General features: G+C 66.1%; 1 protein-coding gene across 11 annotated transcripts; it reads left to right on the top strand.

Moving 5' to 3' along the window:
• The first annotated feature begins 749 nt into the window (after positions 1-749).
• FGFR3 (fibroblast growth factor receptor 3) lies at positions 750-16,327 on the top strand. 11 transcript variants are annotated; one of them, XM_016951130.3, is made up of 18 exons: positions 750-922; positions 1,290-1,494; positions 6,726-6,995; positions 7,219-7,284; positions 8,815-8,984; positions 9,068-9,191; positions 9,283-9,473; positions 10,361-10,511; positions 11,777-11,967; positions 12,272-12,417; positions 12,803-12,924; positions 13,007-13,117; positions 13,198-13,388; positions 13,503-13,625; positions 13,709-13,779; positions 13,998-14,135; positions 14,281-14,386; positions 14,568-16,327. In XM_016951130.3, the coding sequence occupies exons 2-18, from the start codon at positions 1,392-1,394 to the stop codon at positions 14,712-14,714; spliced, it is 2,421 nt and encodes an 806-aa protein (XP_016806619.2). In that variant the 5' UTR covers positions 750-922; positions 1,290-1,391; the 3' UTR covers positions 14,715-16,327. The 11 variants fall into 11 exon arrangements, with proteins under 11 accessions (XP_016806619.2, XP_016806620.2, XP_016806623.2 ...); XM_016951131.3 differs by lacking the exon at positions 10,361-10,511 and adding an exon at positions 11,140-11,284 and having other exon boundaries at positions 12,269-12,417; XM_016951134.3 differs by lacking the exon at positions 10,361-10,511 and adding an exon at positions 11,140-11,284.
• Positions 16,328-16,709: the final 382 nt, after the last annotated feature.

Here is a 16,709-nt window from a genome sequence, read left to right on the forward strand (position 1 = left end):
ACCCGTGGAGCCCAGAACCTCGGGCCAGCTCAGGCTCTGCCACCAGCTCTCTGTCATCCTTCCTCAGGGCCGGGCTGTGCTCCCCAAGCCAGGGGTATCCAGCCCCTGCTCTTCATCCTAGGCCGGGCAGGCAGCCAGCCCCAGGCCTGTGTCCTCCTTGGGGGGCGGGGCTCTCAGGCGGCTTAGCTGCATGCGGCCCCAGGTCAGTCAACGCAGCCTCTGCACCTCGCCAGTCAGGTACGCAGGCCGCGCCGGGCTGCCCCAGACCTGCCGCGCACACGGGAGGCTCAGCCTGGAATGCCGTCCTGCCCTCCTCCACCTGAGGAATTGCCGCTCACACCACAGGGTTCAGCTCCGCGGCATCTCGGCGAAGCCTCCTGACATCCCGACCCCCGCCGAGACCTCCCCTCTGAGCTCCTGAGCACGGCCCCAGGGGACCCGAGCTGCGCGCTATGCAAACACAGGCCTGCCCTCGCCCTCGGTGCGCCCCGTGCCCGCCGAGCCCTGGGCCGCCCCGCGGTGCGATTGGGGGCCTAGCCCGCCTGCCCCGGCTCCCACGCCCTCGAGACCGCCGGGCGCCCCCGCCCGGCCACGCCCCCTCGGATGCCCCGCTCCGCCCCGAGGGGGCGTGCCCTGCGCCCCCGCGAGCCGGGCGGGGACCGGGCGGGAGCGGGGCGGGGCCGGGGCGGGGCTGGGGCGGGGCGCGGACCGTCCCCCACTGGCTGCGGCGCGCGGGGCTGCCCAGGCTCAGTGCGCGGTGGCGGCGGCGTCGCGGGCAGCTGGCGCCGCGCGGTCCTGTTCTGCCGGTCGCACGGACGCACCGGCGGGCCGCCGGCCGGAGGGACGGGGCGGGAGCTGGGCCCGCGGACAGCGAGCCGGAGCGGGAGCCGCGCGTAGCGAGCCGGGCTCCGGCGCTCGCCAGGTCGGTGCTTGGGGCCGGGCAGGCGCGCGGAGGGGTCCAACGGTGCTCGCGGAGGGGTCGGGGCGCGGCTGTCGCGGAACCACAGAGGTCCCTGCAGCGGGCCGGGCCGGGGCGCGGGCTTCCCGCTCCGGAAAGTTTGCCGCCGCCGCCGCCCTGGGAGGGCTCTGCAGCAGCCAGGGAGGGAAGGGGGAGGAGGGAGGGACCGCGGCGGGGAGGAGGCGGCCGGCGCCAGGCGGCCCGGGAGCCCTGGGCGGCGGCGGCGGCGGGCGGGGCGGCTGGGGGTCGGAGGGGTCGGGACGCAGGAGCCGGCCACCGCCGCTTTCGTCCCTGTCCGCCCCTCTAACGAGCTGCCTTCCTCCTCCTGCAGTCTCCCGAGCGGCGCCCTCCTCCCGCCGGTGCCCGCGCCGGGCCGTGGGGGGCAGCATGCCCGCGCGCGCTGCCTGAGGACGCCGCGGCCCCCGCCCCCGCCATGGGCGCCCCTGCCTGCGCCCTCGCGCTCTGCGTGGCCATCGTAGCCGGCGCCTCCTCGGAGTCCTTGGGGACGGAGCAGCGCGTCGTGGGGCGAGCGGCAGGTAAGAAGGGACCCACTAGGCACGGGAGAGGGCGGCCCGTGCGGGCAGAGGCGTTGGGGACGGGAACCGGCCCCGGGTCGGAGGGGCCGCCGGGTGTGAGTGACGCCCCGGGGTTAGAGCCCGGATTCCGCTGCCTCCTTGCCGGAGAGCGCGGCCAGAGCTAGCGCGGCGACTTGTGGGGCGCCCGGAGCCGCAGCTACCCTCCAAGTGCGAGGCCACCACGGGGAGCCAGGCTGGGGGTTGGTGTCCGCAGCCCCGATCCCCTGCGGCTCCCTAGCCCTGGCCTGTCGGGAGGGCGCGGGGGGCCCCATTTCCACGATTCCCGCTGTTGTTATTCGGGTTCTGCGCAGACGGAAAGTTCCCATTGTTGGCGTCCCCCTCCCCCGGGCCCCAGTTTGTGGCCAGCTTCGGCCAAGGCGAGAGGCCGGACTTCTAAGGGTGGGTGTGCGCGTCAGCGAAGCCCGGCCCCTGCCCGCCCGAAGAGGCAGCAGCCTCCAGCGTCCCCGCTGCCGACCCTGCCCCTGCCTGGGGGCCGAGGGCGCTTCCCCGTGGGTGCGCGCCGAGCTCCAGGCAAGCGAGGGGCGCGTGTCCCAGCGTCGCGGGCCCTAGACTGGGCTGGCGGTCCAGGTCCCGCGGGACGTCGAGGGTCTGAAGGGAGGTCCCATGGGGCGAGGGGAGGGGAAGGGGCGCCCGGCCGGACCTGCACACGCGCCGCGGTTCCTCGTGGGCCGGGCCGAGAGCTCCGGTGCCGCCGCCGCGTACCCCCGCTGCCGGCTCCGGACGGGCGAGGGGGGCGCGCACAGCCCAGCCCGGCGGCCGCGCGGAGGGAGGCCTTGGCCCGGTGAGCTCGCGCCCCACCCGGGCCCAGGCCCGAACAGCCGCTTCTTTGTACCTCGACGCGGCCACAGACCGCGCATTGATGGCGGCGCGGCGGCTCGCGGGGAGGTGTGAGCGACTGCGGGCGCGGCGGGCCGGGGAGGGCGCCTGGAGGGCCGAGGCAGATGGCGGCCGCCCCGCCCGCGCCCCCGCGCCCCTTTCTCCGTCGGCGGCTGCAGCCTCCCGGAACAATGTCATTTTTTTTATGAATGAAAGTGGCCCGGCGCTTGAATGTGCGTGTCATTCAGCGGCGTGACAGGGGCCGTCGGGAGGTCAGCGCGCGCTTTTAGCGCCTGCTCTGGCGGCCCCGCTTCCAGGGGTGCCGGAGGGGCGGCCGCGGGGGGAGCTTGGCTTTTGCATTCTCATTCAGATAAAGATATTACTCCCTACGGCCCGGGAATGTCAGCCAGCCCCGGGGAAGGGCGGCGGCCAGGCTGCGGAGCCTCTCCTAGACCCCCTGCGGGCGCGCGGGGCCTCCCCAAGTCGCTCCTGGAACGCCCCGCCCACCCCTCCCCCGGGGCGGCGCCCCCGCCCGCAGTGGAGCTGGTGAAACAGGTAGCGAGTTGATCGGTCAATAAACTTAATCCGGTTCCTTAACAAGATGGGCCGGGCAGTAAAAATACAAAGATCTCGTGAAATGTACTGAGGTCTAGGCTGGCGCTTGCCCGGGAACATAAATTATGGAGCCTTGGCTCGCAGGGGTCAAGGGCGGTGGGAAAGGTTTTGGCCACTGGACTGCCCTGGCCACCCTAGGCCCTGCCAGCACAGCCCCCATCTCCCCAGGGGCCGTATTCCTGGTTGGGACTTGGAGGGACCCCCCAGGGTGCAGGGAGGTAGACAAGGTCGGCTCTCCCACAGTCCCACCCCACCCAGCAGGGGTCTGGGGGTGCAGGGCCTTTCCCGAAGGTGCTGGCTGCAACCTCCCCCACTCCTCCTCTGCAGGGCTGGACTTTGAGCCGCGTGGGCCTCTGGGTGGTTCATTAACCTGGGCTGAGCCTGGCCTCCAGGTCCTTGTGTGAGCCTAGGAACCCCTTGTTACCCACCCCCCAGCTCCCCAGCCCTCAGGTCTCACTTGGGGCTAGATCTGGGGCTGCGGCACCCCTTGTTACAGCTGAGCTTGAGTGGGAGCCCAGGGGCTTGGGGTCTCCTGGAGGACGGGGGTGTAAAGTCACCTCATCTAGGGAGGCATGCAGCCCTCACCTGAGTGATTCGGGAGTGAATGAGCCGGGAGTGGAGCCACCTTTGGTGGGGTAGGGGTCGGCCTGGACCTCCAGGCTGCCAGCTCAGGCTCGGGTGCTCTCTTCGAACCTCAGTTTCCTTACCTGTCCAAGAGAACCGATAATGGCAGGCTGTTTGAAGGATTAGGCCAGATAACCCTGGCAAGCCCTCTTTAGCCTGCCCAGCCTCCGGATCCCTTTTTTCCTGACTTTATTGTGAAACTCCAGGTGGGGAGACAGGGAGGCTGGACTTTTGGGGGCCCCCTCCTCTTAGGCTATTTTATAGCTCCTACCTGGCAATACCTCCTGTACCCCCAGACAGCTGCAGAGAACTTCATGTGCATCCGAAACCAGAATGTGTTGTTTCCTGACTCCAGGCCCTCATTTCACCCCAAAACCCAAATAAACCCCTGGGGCAGCCAGCTCCGGAAGCGAGTCTGGATTTGATCCTTGTTCTCTGGGGTCAACCCGAGGGGCTTATGATGGAGCAAGGCTCCCCCATCCTCTCACCCATGCTCCCTCACATGCACTGGGCCTCCACTGCAGAGACCCAGAGCCTGGAGAAAGGTTCCCCAGGCCAGAGTTTGGCCGTCCCCAGCACCCTGGCCTAATGGACATCAGTCTTGGGGCCAGAGACGCAGGGCCGGGAGCGCCTCTCACCCCTACGCTCACTCCTGCAGCCATTTCAGGGCCTGGTGCCCTTCCTGAGCTCCTGGGCCTGTGGGGTGGGATTTTTACTTTGTGCCACAGTGGGGGAAACTGAGGTACAGGACCAGTGAGTGGCAGAGTTGTGGAGACTCTGGGACTAGGAAACGCCCCCCAGGTCCAGCACAGCCCCTCTGGGACACAGCACAGGGCTGTCGTTGGCATGTGGAGCCCAAGTTGAGATCGGCACTGTGTGGGGTTGGGGCGCTGGCGGGAGCACGTGTTGTGGGATCCATAGAATGGTGGGAGGTGGGACGCGTTGCCTCCTACCCCGCCTTGGGTACAGCAGGAGTTTTGTCTCCAACGTGTTTGGGCATCAGTGTCTGTGTGGTGTCAGTGGGGCCTCCCTTTTGTTGATCAAGAAAGAAAGAACCCTTCCTAGGGCTGCTGGAGGGCTATAGCTCTCCCCATGCCTGGCAGCTGGGTGGGGTATGGGGGCTCCACCCAACTGCTGACTTCCCAGTGGGAGTCAGACCCTGAACTTATAGTGCCCACTCATGCCCCGTGTCACACTGTCCTTCACCTGGTGCTCGTCACCCAGCCCCTGCTGGCACCTAGCAGGCAGGCAGTGGGGGGGCAGTCAGGGCTGTACCCTCCCCACCACACACGGGCAGATGGCCACTGGTGTGGCTGGCCTGGGGCTGCTGTGTCCCCCGTCCCCCCGTGCTGGACCAGGCTGAAGCAAATACTTGTGTGGATCGCTTGACCTGTTGTCGCCACTCAGACCAAACCGGAACCAACCGGCTGTTGCCCTTGGGCCAGGGCCTGCAGCTGAGGCTGCCATAACCAGCCTGTTCTCGGCCTTCTGGGGGGCCTCGAGCAGCTCCCAGCTCTGGGTGGTCCCCACAAGACACTGGCCAGGACCGGAGGGCTGGAGGTCAGGCCAGGAGCCCCCCTGACTGCGGGGTCCCCACAGGGGCAGTCCTTGAGCTGTGGGTCCCTGTGGGGCGAGGGCTCCTTCGGATGCTTCAGGGGATGAGTGTGGGCCCTTCTGGCTGGCAGGGTCACCCTGGGCACTAGGCGTGTGCGGCTGGATCAGGTGGGTTGGGCAGAAGAGGGCCTGGCCAGGCAGCCAGGGACTGGTGTGGCCAGAGTGGGCAGCTGGGCCCCCGAATCTAGGCCACGCGTCTGCAGAATGACAAGTGATGGCGCAACCCGCCCAGCTGGGTCTGAAGAAGGAGGCTGCCTGGGGGACCACCCACCCCCGTCCCGGCCCCAAGCCCGGGACGCCCGCCTGCATGCATTGTCTGGCCCTGGCAGGGAGGCCTAGGGGCGATTGTCCCCCCAGCCCTGCCCATGGTGTGTCCTTGGGTCACAGGCTTTGGTGGCTCTGGGGAGCTGGGCAGCTACTGGGGAGGGACCCAGGGGCCACCTGCACATCTGCCCCTGTGGGTGGGCCCCCACCCCAGCTTCTCAGCCCCCAGGGAGGGGCCAGGGCTGCTGACCTGCCCTGGCTCTCACAGCTTCCTGCCCCCAGCCTGGTCGTCCTCTGTGAGGGGGCCCCAGTCCCCCTGCAGGCAGCAGGACTCCACCCCCCGGCCCCCTTGAGGGCCCGCCTGGGCCTCCCCACTCCCCGGCCTGTGAGACCCACTTGGCCGGACCCAGCGCCGTGTTTGTACTTTGCTCTTCTCGGTATGTTTTCCGTCATGACTGCTGTGTGGAGCTTCCACAGGAGCTGCAGGATACAAAACCTTGCCCACCCCAAGGAGCCCCCACCCCCGCCCCGGCCCGCTCGCGCTGCTCCGGCCTGTGCTCTGCCCGGTGAACCCATGCATCGCCCCCCAGATCCGTCCACACAGCCACGTGACCCTGCACCTCCTTCCTTCTCGCCTGTTCTGTTCCTTGGCTGTCCGTCTGAACTGCTTTTCAGGCCCATATGGGGTGCGGGGGCTACTGAGGACGGACCCCTCCTGGGGTGAATCTGCACCACGAGGGGGCTGGCTGGCCAACCCTGGCACCCCCTCTGAGCTCCATTTCAGTCAGAGGCCAGCAAAGGGCAGCCTGTCCCCTTTGCCCGCAGCACCTGCCCGTCGTGGTGCCGCCTGTGAGACAAGCATGGATTTTATGTTTCCAAGCAATTGAACAAATTAAAAGAACGAGGAGTCACATTTTGTGACACTTTGAGATTTGAATTCTCCGTGTCCATAAGTGAAGCATCATGGGGCCACCGCTGTGGGGTTGGCTGCAGGTTGTGTGGGGAAGGCGGCTGTCACACCGAGGCAGACCGGAGTCCTTGGGACAGACTGGTTGGCAAAGCTGAAGATAGAGACCTTTGGCCCTTTTGGGACGCAGTTTCCAGCCCCTGGTCTGGTGGGACCCTGGATCTGGGTCAGAGCCTTCCTCACTCAGGGCCGCCGAGGCTTCCACTGCTGTGTCTGTAAACGGTGCCGGGTTTGGGGGTGCCTGCCTCATGGTCGCCCATCTTCCTCACAGAAGTCCCGGGCCCAGAGCCCGGCCAGCAGGAGCAGTTGGTCTTCGGCAGCGGGGATGCTGTGGAGCTGAGCTGTCCCCCGCCCGGGGGTGGTCCCATGGGGCCCACTGTCTGGGTCAAGGATGGCGCAGGGCTGGTGCCCTCGGAGCGTGTCCTGGTGGGCCCCCAGCGGCTGCAGGTGCTGAATGCCTCCCACGAGGACTCCGGGGCCTACAGCTGCCGGCAGCGGCTCACGCAGCGCGTACTGTGCCACTTCAGTGTGCGGGTGACAGGTGAGCTCTGGGGCCACGCCAGCTACAGAAAGGAGCCGAGTGCCGAGCTCCCTGAGTCCCTGCGTGGGTCAGGAGCGGCTGGGGGTCTCTCTGGTCATTGGTGGAGAGGAGGGCACCCCCAGGAAGTGCTGCCCAAATGGGGGACCCTGCCCCATCTGGGAGGGGCACCTGGGGGCTTCCTGGGGCAGGTTGGGCATTGGTTGCGGCCATCTCTGCCTTGCAGACGCTCCATCCTCGGGAGATGACGAAGACGGGGAGGACGAGGCTGAGGACACAGGTGTGGACACAGGTGGGAGCAGGGTCCGGGGTTCAGGCCAGCCAGGGTGGGGCCCGCTGCCACCGCCAAGCCCTGCCCTTCACAGGCAGCTGAGGGACTAAGGCCCCGGAACAACCTCCCTGGGGTCACCCCGAAGGTCCGGTCCCCTCAGGATGCAGGAGGGGCTGGGCCACTGACATGGCTCTAGATGCCCCACCCTGGTGGCAGGGCTGGGGTGCAAGGGGACACCATGTTGCTGATGGGGAGACTGAGGCACAGGGCCCTGGGGGTTCCAGGAGCAGGAGGAGGCCAGGGCTGGCCTGTGGGGCTCTGGTGTTGGCTATAGGTGAGGTGGACCCCGCAGACATGAGCACAGCAGGGCAGGGCACTCAGGTGGCTGCCGTGGGGTGGATGGACCCGGGGTGAGGGCGCCGGGCAGGGTGGCTGGCAGGAGGGTGGCTGGTGGGTGGGCTGCGGCTGTGAGAGAGCAGTCGGGGACGATGCCTGGCGTCCCGGCCTGGAATGGTGGCAGGTGGACTTTGCCAAGTTGTAGGGCGGGGAGGTGGGGCTTCTGGTTTTGGAGGGAGCTCTGAGGGGAGTGCGTGCAGGTGAGGGTCATCGTGGCACAGACATGGGGGGCAGTTACGACTTGCGGACTGATGGTGTGTGGGCTGGGTCCCTGGGCCAGTGGGGTAAGCAGATGAGGAAGGGAGGCTGAGTCCATGAGAGAAACAGCTGGGGGAACTCACCCTGGGGGTCTCCAGGAGGCCTTGGAGGGAGCTCAGCACCGTGGGGTGCCTCTTTCCAGCCTGTGTCCACACTGCTGCTTGCTGGGCCTCAGTGCCCCTGATGGGCGTGTGCCTGGAGGGGGCTGGCAGTGAGCTCACTGAGGGGAGGGCTGCTTCCCTCCTGGGGAATGCCAGCCCATCCTTGCCTGGAGTCCCGGCAGGAAGGCAGCACCAGCCCTGAGGAAGGAGAAAAACCAGTTGGGCTGTGAGAGGGGTGGTGGGAGCCCTGGACATCGAGATGGGAGGAGGCAGGGCCTCCAGGGTGCCACCGTCTCTGGGTGCCCGCCAGACTTGGAGCTCTGCAGAGGGTGGTGTAGGGTCTTGATTCCCGTGGGCCCATGCTGCCCAGCTGCCTCCAAGGCTCCTGGCTCTGCGGGCGACTGGGCTCCTCTCCTGGTAAACTGCTCCCAGGTCCTGGCTTGTCCACTAGATGGGCCTGCCCCCTGGGTCTTCAGTCTCCCCGTTGGTGGGCCTGGCCCTGGCACGCCTCTCTGGGCAGGTGGGCTCCCCTGGACAATGCCCTGTGCCCTGTGACTTCACAGGTCCCGGCAGAGCACCCTGGAGGGGAGGGGAGGAGACACACGGCCCAGCTCTGAGAAAGCCCCGGGGAGGGGACAAGATGTGGAGGCTCCTGGGAACCTCATCCCGCCCTCTTCCTACACAGGACAGGAAACTGAGGGTGGGGATGGGCAGGGGCAGCTCTGGGAAGGGGGTTGTTCAGAGGGGCCTCTGCTCCCACTCGGGTCATGGCCTTCACACGCACCTCGGCCTGCAGGGGCCCCTTACTGGACACGGCCCGAGCGGATGGACAAGAAGCTGCTGGCCGTGCCGGCCGCCAACACCGTCCGCTTCCGCTGCCCAGCCGCCGGCAACCCCACTCCCTCCATCTCCTGGCTGAAGAACGGCAGGGAGTTCCGCGGCGAGCACCGCATCGGAGGCATCAAGGTGGGCGCGGCGGGGTGGCTCTGGGCCTGGCAGGCGCGGTGGTCGCTGCCTCCGCTCACTCGCCCGCCCGCGTCCCGGTGCAGCTGCGGCATCAGCAGTGGAGCCTGGTCATGGAAAGCGTGGTGCCCTCGGACCGCGGCAACTACACCTGCGTCGTGGAGAACAAGTTTGGCAGCATCCGGCAGACGTACACGCTGGACGTGCTGGGTGAGGGCCCTGGGGCGGCGCGGGGGCGGGGGCGGCAGTGGCGGTGGTGGTGAGGGAGGGGGTGGCCCCTGAGCGTCATCTGCCCCCACAGAGCGCTCCCCGCACCGGCCCATCCTGCAGGCGGGGCTGCCGGCCAACCAGACGGCGGTGCTGGGCAGCGACGTGGAGTTCCACTGCAAGGTGTACAGTGACGCACAGCCCCACATCCAGTGGCTCAAGCACGTGGAGGTGAACGGCAGCAAGGTGGGCCCGGACGGCACACCCTACGTTACCGTGCTCAAGGTGGGCCACCGTGTGCACGTGGGTGCCGCCGCTGGGGCTCCTGGGCTGGCCCCAAGGGTGCCCCTTGGCTGGGGGTTGCGTGAGGATTTGGGTCTAGGGGTTGGAGCTTCGGGGGCAGAAGCTGTGGAGGTGCTTGTGGGGCCAAGTCTCAGCCACCCCACACCTCAGGGCCTAGGCAGCTGCGTAGGGACCCGTTTCCGTGTCAGCAGAGGGCCAACCTCAGCCACTGAAGTCCCTGACATGGAGCTGCCCACGGGCTTCTTGGGGGTGGGTGTGGCTTGGGCAGCAGTGGTGCCCCAGGACAGGAGGGCAGTGTGGCCAAGCCCTCCAGGCCCCCTCTGGGCCTCAGAGGCGGTGGCTGAGCCGTGACCTGGCCGATTGGCTCTCGTCAGCTGTGTGCAGTGGGGCCCAAGCTCACTGTCTGCCCGCCTCCTGAAGCCCTTAGCTTTGTTCCCATGGCTGCCGGGTGGGGGCCACTGAATTGGGACGGTTGCGACACTCAAAGCCCAAAGAGAAACATCTGTTCAGAGAGAAGACGGTCTCGTGGGGGCGGGGAGCAGGCGCAGGGCGAGGGTGGAGTCCAGACCCCGCCCAGAGAGGCCGCCTCGGGCCCTGTCCAGGGTACAGGTTCTGCAAGAGCCCGGGGGAGGGCAGGCCAGTGACCAGAGGTTGTCTGAGGGTCTGGGCTGGGTTGTTGGGGTGGAGGCAGAGACGTGCATCCTGTGAAACCACAGCCACCGTGAAGTGCCTCCACGCCTCCTCCAGGCAGCCTTTGGGGCTGACGCAGCCCAGCCTCGATCTGTACCTTGGGGGTCTCCCACATCCTGCCTCGTGCCCGGCGGGGCTGCCTCAGGGGCGTGCCTGAGCCGGGTCTCTTGTCCCCGCAGTCCTGGATCAGTGAGAGTGTGGAGGCGGACGTGCGCCTCCGCCTGGCCAATGTGTCGGAGCGGGACGGGGGCGAGTACCTCTGTCGAGCCACCAATTTCATAGGCGTGGCCGAGAAGGCCTTTTGGCTGAGCGTTCACGGGCCCCGAGCAGGTAACGACTCTGTCCCATGCCGGCCGGCACAAGAGCTCCAGCTCCAAGGCCCTGGCCGCGCGCCTTGCACGCCCCGCACGCCCAGCCCTGCTCGCTCCCGCCCCTGGCTCGCGCTCCACTCGGGGCCGCCTCGGCAAGGCTGGCAGCTCCAGCCTCCACGGTGACCGCCCGCTTCGAGCCCTGTGGCCTGCGCCGACCCTTCCCGCACGCCTGCGACCCCCACAGGAGGTGCCCGGTGCCCACCGGGCCGGCTCCGTGCCGTCTGTGAGCACCCCTTTGCGCCTCTCTCCACCCCCGCCCGCTGCCTGCTCGCTTCCGCAGCCTGTGTGTCCCTGTGTCCATCCTCCACCTGCACCCGCCCGGCTCTGCGCTAACCCGCATGCTGCCTGCCCGCCTGCCGCTCACCTGGGACAGAGGACTCGCCGGTGGAGGGGCCTGGCTTCGGGCTCAGTACCGGTGTACCAGGCGGAGGGCCCTCGGCCGCGTGGCGGTGACCAAGTTGGCGGTGGCTGAGGAGTTGGTGGTGGCGGCGTTTTCCTTGCAGCGGCTGGATCCTGCCGTGTGGACTCTGTGCGGTGCCCGCAGGGCGGTGCTGGCGCTCGCCTATCGCTCTGCTCTCTCTTTGTAGACGGCGGGCGCTAACACCACCGACAAGGAGCTAGAGGTTCTCTCCTTGCACAACGTCACCTTTGAGGACGCCGGGGAGTACACCTGCCTGGCGGGCAATTCTATTGGGTTTTCTCATCACTCTGCGTGGCTGGTGGTGCTGCCAGGTACCGGCTTCTGCTGCTGCTGCTGCTCCGCACTGTCTGGGGGACGCTGGCTCGGGACACGCCAAAGCTGCCAGGACGGACGGGAATCCTGTGACTTATGGCCGTCCCTCTCCTTGAGCCCTCACTCCTGGCCCTGTGCCCAGTGTGGGGACAAAGTTGGCCTGGCCCGGTCCTGGTCCCAGAGGGGCCCCCTCAGCCCCCTCGAGCCCACTTCCCATCTGGGTCCCCAAAGGCCCCTCCTGTGGCTCTGGTGTCTCCCGGGCGCCTGGTGGCGGTGTGGGACTGGCTGGCTCTGCTAGGCTCCTCCTCTCCAGGGTCTGGCCCTCTAGACTCACTGGCGTTACTGACTGCGAGACCCTCCAGACAAGGCGGGTGCTGAGGTTCTGAGCCCCCTTCCGCTCCCAGTGGTGCCTGTGGCTCTGGGCCATGGGCATCCATGGGAGCCCCGTGTGGGGGGGCCCAGGCCAGGCCTCAACGCCCATGTCTTTGCAGCCGAGGAGGAGCTGGTGGAGGCTGACGAGGCGGGCAGTGTGTATGCAGGCATCCTCAGCTACGGGGTGGGCTTCTTCCTGTTCATCCTGGTGGTGGCGGCTGTGACGCTCTGCCGCCTGCGCAGCCCCCCCAAGAAAGGCCTGGGCTCCCCCACCGTGCACAAGATCTCCCGCTTCCCGCTCAAGCGACAGGTAACAGAAAGTAGATACCAGGTTCTAAGCTGCCTGCCCGCCAGGCCTCCTGGAGCCCCCTCCTCGGCCCACGCTGGTCCTGGGCTGTGTGAGTCCTCTCTGCAGCCGGGCGGGCTCCCCTCTCCTCGTCTCTGCTCACCATGTAGAGCCTAGGGTACTTTGGGGCACGAAACATTCTAAAAATCTTCATTCAATGCTGGTGGAAATCAGAACGCCCCCACTTCTGGCCCAGCACTGACCCCCGGCTGTACCTCCACGCCCCGTCGCCCACGCGGCGCCAACCTGCCCCTGCTGACCCAAGCAGGTGTCCCTGGAGTCCAACGCGTCCATGAGCTCCAACACACCACTGGTGCGCATCGCAAGGCTGTCCTCAGGGGAGGGCCCCACGCTGGCCAATGTCTCCGAGCTCGAGCTGCCTGCCGACCCCAAATGGGAGCTGTCTCGGGCCCGGTCAGTGGTGCTGAGGGCCAGCGTTGGCTGTAGGGGGCTTGGTGGTGGGGGTGAAACAGCCACCAGTCAGAGGCCTGGCTGGGTTTAGGGGCCGTCAGGGATGTGGCAGATGTTGGGTGTGGCTGGGGTTCTGTGGAGATGCTCCTGGGACGGGTGCATGGCAGGGACTGCCCCTCTCAAGGTGCCCTGTCCGGAGGGGCAGCAAGGGCGGGAGGCTGTGGGTGACACTCTTCGTCCTTATGAGCAGGCTGTAGGGGGAGCATGGAGGGCTTCCTGGAGGTGGTGGCTCTGGGCCTCAAGGGCTGGGCCAGGCTGGGGTGGGGACCGTGGTGGGCTGAGAGTGGGCGAGTTTGCACACTCATGGCCCCTCTGCCTCCACTGCCAGGCTGACCCTGGGCAAGCCCCTTGGGGAGGGCTGCTTCGGCCAGGTGGTCATGGCGGAGGCCATCGGCATTGACAAGGACCGGGCCGCCAAGCCTGTCACCGTAGCCGTGAAGATGCTGAAAGGTGAGGAGGGGGCGGCCAGGGGTGCAGAGCAGGGCTGGGGGCGCCGCCGCCGCCTGACACAGGCCCCTCGCTCCTTGCACAGACGATGCCACTGACAAGGACCTGTCGGACCTGGTGTCTGAGATGGAGATGATGAAGATGATCGGGAAACACAAAAACATCATCAACCTGCTGGGCGCCTGCACGCAGGGCGGTAGGTGCGGTAGCGGCGGTGGTGCCGGGTGGGCGGCCCTCCTGGGCCTGGCAGCCCCTCTGAGGAGCCCGTGTCCCCAGGGCCCCTGTACGTGCTGGTGGAGTACGCGGCCAAGGGTAACCTGCGGGAGTTCCTGCGGGCGCGGCGGCCCCCGGGCCTGGACTACTCCTTCGACACCTGCAAGCCGCCCGAGGAGCAGCTCACCTTCAAGGACCTGGTGTCCTGTGCCTACCAGGTGGCCCGGGGCATGGAGTACTTGGCCTCCCAGAAGGTGAGCAGGGCGGCAGGTGTGGGTGGAATAGGCTGGGCCCTGCCCTGAGATGCCGGGAGCAGCGGGGAGAGGTGGAGACCACGGCTTCAGCCCTGCCTCCCACCCCTTCCCCAGTGCATCCACAGGGACCTGGCTGCCCGCAATGTGCTGGTGACCGAGGACAACGTGATGAAGATCGCAGACTTCGGGCTGGCCCGGGACGTGCACAACCTCGACTACTACAAGAAGACGACCAACGTGAGCCCGGCCCTGGGGTGAGGGGGTGGGGGTCATGCCAGGAGGACGCCTGGCGCCAACACCGCCTTCCCACACCCTCCCAGGGCCGGCTGCCCGTGAAGTGGATGGCGCCTGAGGCCTTGTTTGACCGAGTCTACACTCACCAGAGTGACGTGTACGTGTCCTCCAGACCTCAGGCTTCAGGGGTGGAGGCGGGAACTGGGCAGAGCCAGGACCCCAGCTGCAGCCCCCAGGCCTGTGCCCTGGAGCTCTTGGGTGTGGTTTCTACCCCTCCCTGGGGACAGCAGCGCAGCCCTGGCATATTCCCTTGGTGCCTGCCCAGGTGTCTGTCCTGGGAGTCTCAGGACAGCCTGACCTCACCTTCCCCTGCAGCTGGTCCTTTGGGGTCCTGCTCTGGGAGATCTTCACGCTGGGGGGCTCCCCGTACCCCGGCATCCCTGTGGAGGAGCTCTTCAAGCTGCTGAAGGAGGGCCACCGCATGGACAAGCCCGCCAACTGCACACACGACCTGTGAGCGGCATCCCTGGCCCTCCACTGGGTCCTCAGGGGTGGGGGTCCCTCCGGGGCTGGGCGGGGGAGGGACTGGCAGCCCTTCAGGCTGTTCCCGAATCAGGCGGGAAGCGGCGGGGCTCACTCCTGAACGCCCTGCCCGCAGGTACATGATCATGCGGGAGTGCTGGCATGCCGCGCCCTCCCAGAGGCCCACCTTCAAGCAGCTGGTGGAGGACCTGGACCGTGTCCTTACCGTGACGTCCACCGACGTGAGTGCTGGCTCTGGCCTGGTGCCACCCGCCTATGCCCCTCCCCCCGCCGTCCCCGGCCATCCTGCCCCCCAGAGTGCTGAGGTGTGGGGCGGGCCTTCTGGGGCACAGCCTGGGCACAGAGGTGGCTGTGCGAAGAGGGGCTCGGTGGCACAGCGCTCACCCCGCCTCCCGCCAGCAGGAGTACCTGGACCTGTCGGCGCCTTTCGAGCAGTACTCCCCGGGTGGCCAGGACACCCCCAGCTCCAGCTCCTCAGGGGACGACTCCGTGTTTGCCCACGACCTGCTGCCCCCGGCCCCACCCAGCAGTGGGGGCTCGCGGACGTGAAGGGCCACTGGTCCCCAACAATGTGAGGGGGTCCCTAGCAGCCCACCCTGCTGCTGGTGCACAGCCACTCCCCGGCATGAGACTCAGTGCAGGTGGAGAGACAGCTACACAGAGCTTTGGTCTGTGTGTGTGTGTGTGCGTGTGTGTGTGTGTGCGTGTGTGCACATCCGCGTGTGCCTGTGTGCGTGCGCATCTTGCCTCCAGGTGCAGAGGTACCCTGGGTGTCCCCGCTGCTGTGCAACGGTCTCCTGACTAGTGCTGCAGCACTGAGGGGCCTTTGTTCTGGGGGGACCCAGTGCAGAATGTAAGTGGGCCCACCCGGTGGGACCCCCGTGGGGCAGGGAGCTGGGCCCGACATGGCTCAGGCCTCTGCCTTTGCACCGCGGGACATCACAGGGTGGGCCTCGGCCCCTCCCACACCCAAAGCTGAGCCTGCAGGGAAGCCCCACATGTCCAGCACCTTGTGCCTGGGGTGTTAGTGGCACCGCCTCCCCACCTCCAGGCTTTCCCAGTTCCCACCCTGCCCCTCAGAGACTGAAATTACGGGTACCTGAAGATGGGAGCCTTTACCTTTTATGCAAAAGGTTTATTCCGGAAACTAGTGTACATTTCTATAAATAGATGCTGTGTATATGGTATATATACATACATATATATAAAATATATGGAAGAGGAAAAGGCTGGTACAACGGAGGCCTGCGACCCTGGGGGCACAGGAGGCAGGCATGGCCCTGGGAGGGCAGGGGCGGGGGCGGGAGGCCCCAGGGGGTCTCACCCATGCAAGCAGAGGACCAGGGCCTTTTCTGGCACCGCAGTTTTGTTTTAAAACTGGACCTGTATATTTGTAAAGCTATTTATGGGCCCCCGGCACTCTTGTTCCCACACCCCAACACTTCCAGCATTTAGCCAGCCACATGGCGGAGGGTTTTAATTTTTAACTTATTGACAACCGAGAAGGTTTATCCCGCCGATAGAGGGACGGCCAAGAATGTACATCCAGCCTGCCCCGGAGCTGGAGTATCCCCTCCAAGCCTAAAAGGTTGTTAATAGTTGTTGGAGGTGATTCCAGTGAAGATATTTTATTTCCTTTGTCCTTTTTCAGGAGAATTAGATTTCTATAGGATTTTCCTTTAGGAGATTTATTTTTTGGACTTCAAAGCAAGCTGGTATTTTCATACAAATTCTTCTAATTGCTGTGTGTCCCAGGCAGGGAGACGGTTTCCAGGGAGGGGCCGGCCCTGTGTGCAGGTTCCGATGTTATTAGATGTTACAAGTTTATATATATCTATATATATAATTTATTGAGTTTTTACAAGATGTATTTGCTGTAGACTTAACACTTCTTACGCAATGCTTCTAGAGTTTTATAGCCTGGTCTGCTACCTTTCAAAGCTTGGAGGGAAGCCGTGAATTCAGTTGGTTCGTTCTGTACTGTTACTGGGCCCTGAGTCTGGGCAGCTGTCCCTTGCTTGCCTGCAGGGCCATGGCTCAGGGTGGTCTCTTCTTGGGGCCCAGTGCATGGTGGCCAGAGGTGTCACCCAAACCGGCAGGTGCGATTTTGTTAACCCAGCGACGAACTTTCCGAAAAATAAAGACACCTGGTTGCTAACCTGGCCCTGTGCTTTCTGTCTCCAGTTCCTCTGGGATAGGGGAGGGAGGGGTCACTTTGCCAGGTGGTCCCAGTTGCGCGGGATGGATGCTGGCAGCAGCACCGAAAGTCACTGGTGTGCTGGGAGCCCCAAGAGCAAGGAGTGTTTATGGGAGGGGCCTGGCGGAAGGGAGCAGGGTGCCTGGGGGTGCACTGCCCTGGCTGCTCCCAGCTCGTGGGTTCCTGAGGTGGTGGTGGTGGTGGGGAGGGTCCTGTCTCACTAGCTCTGAGGCAGACCTTCCCTCATCACCCCACTCCTGGCATCCGCCTTCCCAGTCAGCTGGGGAGCTTTCTGGGCTTCCCTCTATGGAGCCAAAAGTAAGCAAAGCCCTCATGGGGTCCTGGGG

This window comes from Pan troglodytes, chromosome 3 (genome assembly GCF_028858775.2).
Source record: "Pan troglodytes isolate AG18354 chromosome 3, NHGRI_mPanTro3-v2.0_pri, whole genome shotgun sequence".
Lineage (NCBI taxonomy): Eukaryota > Metazoa > Chordata > Mammalia > Primates > Hominidae > Pan > Pan troglodytes.

Bases quoted from the DNA above. Each gene is read 5' to 3' on its own strand.
- FGFR3 (XM_016951127.3), top strand. From the start codon at position 1,392: ATGGGCGCCCCTGCCTGCGCCCTCGCGCTCTGCGTGGCCATCGTAGCC. The intron at 9,192-9,282 runs GTGAGGGCCCTG...CTGCCCCCACAG, and splicing joins GTACACGCTGGACGTGCTGG to AGCGCTCCCCGCACCGGCCC. The intron at 13,626-13,708 runs GTGAGCCCGGCC...ACACCCTCCCAG, and splicing joins ACTACAAGAAGACGACCAAC to GGCCGGCTGCCCGTGAAGTG.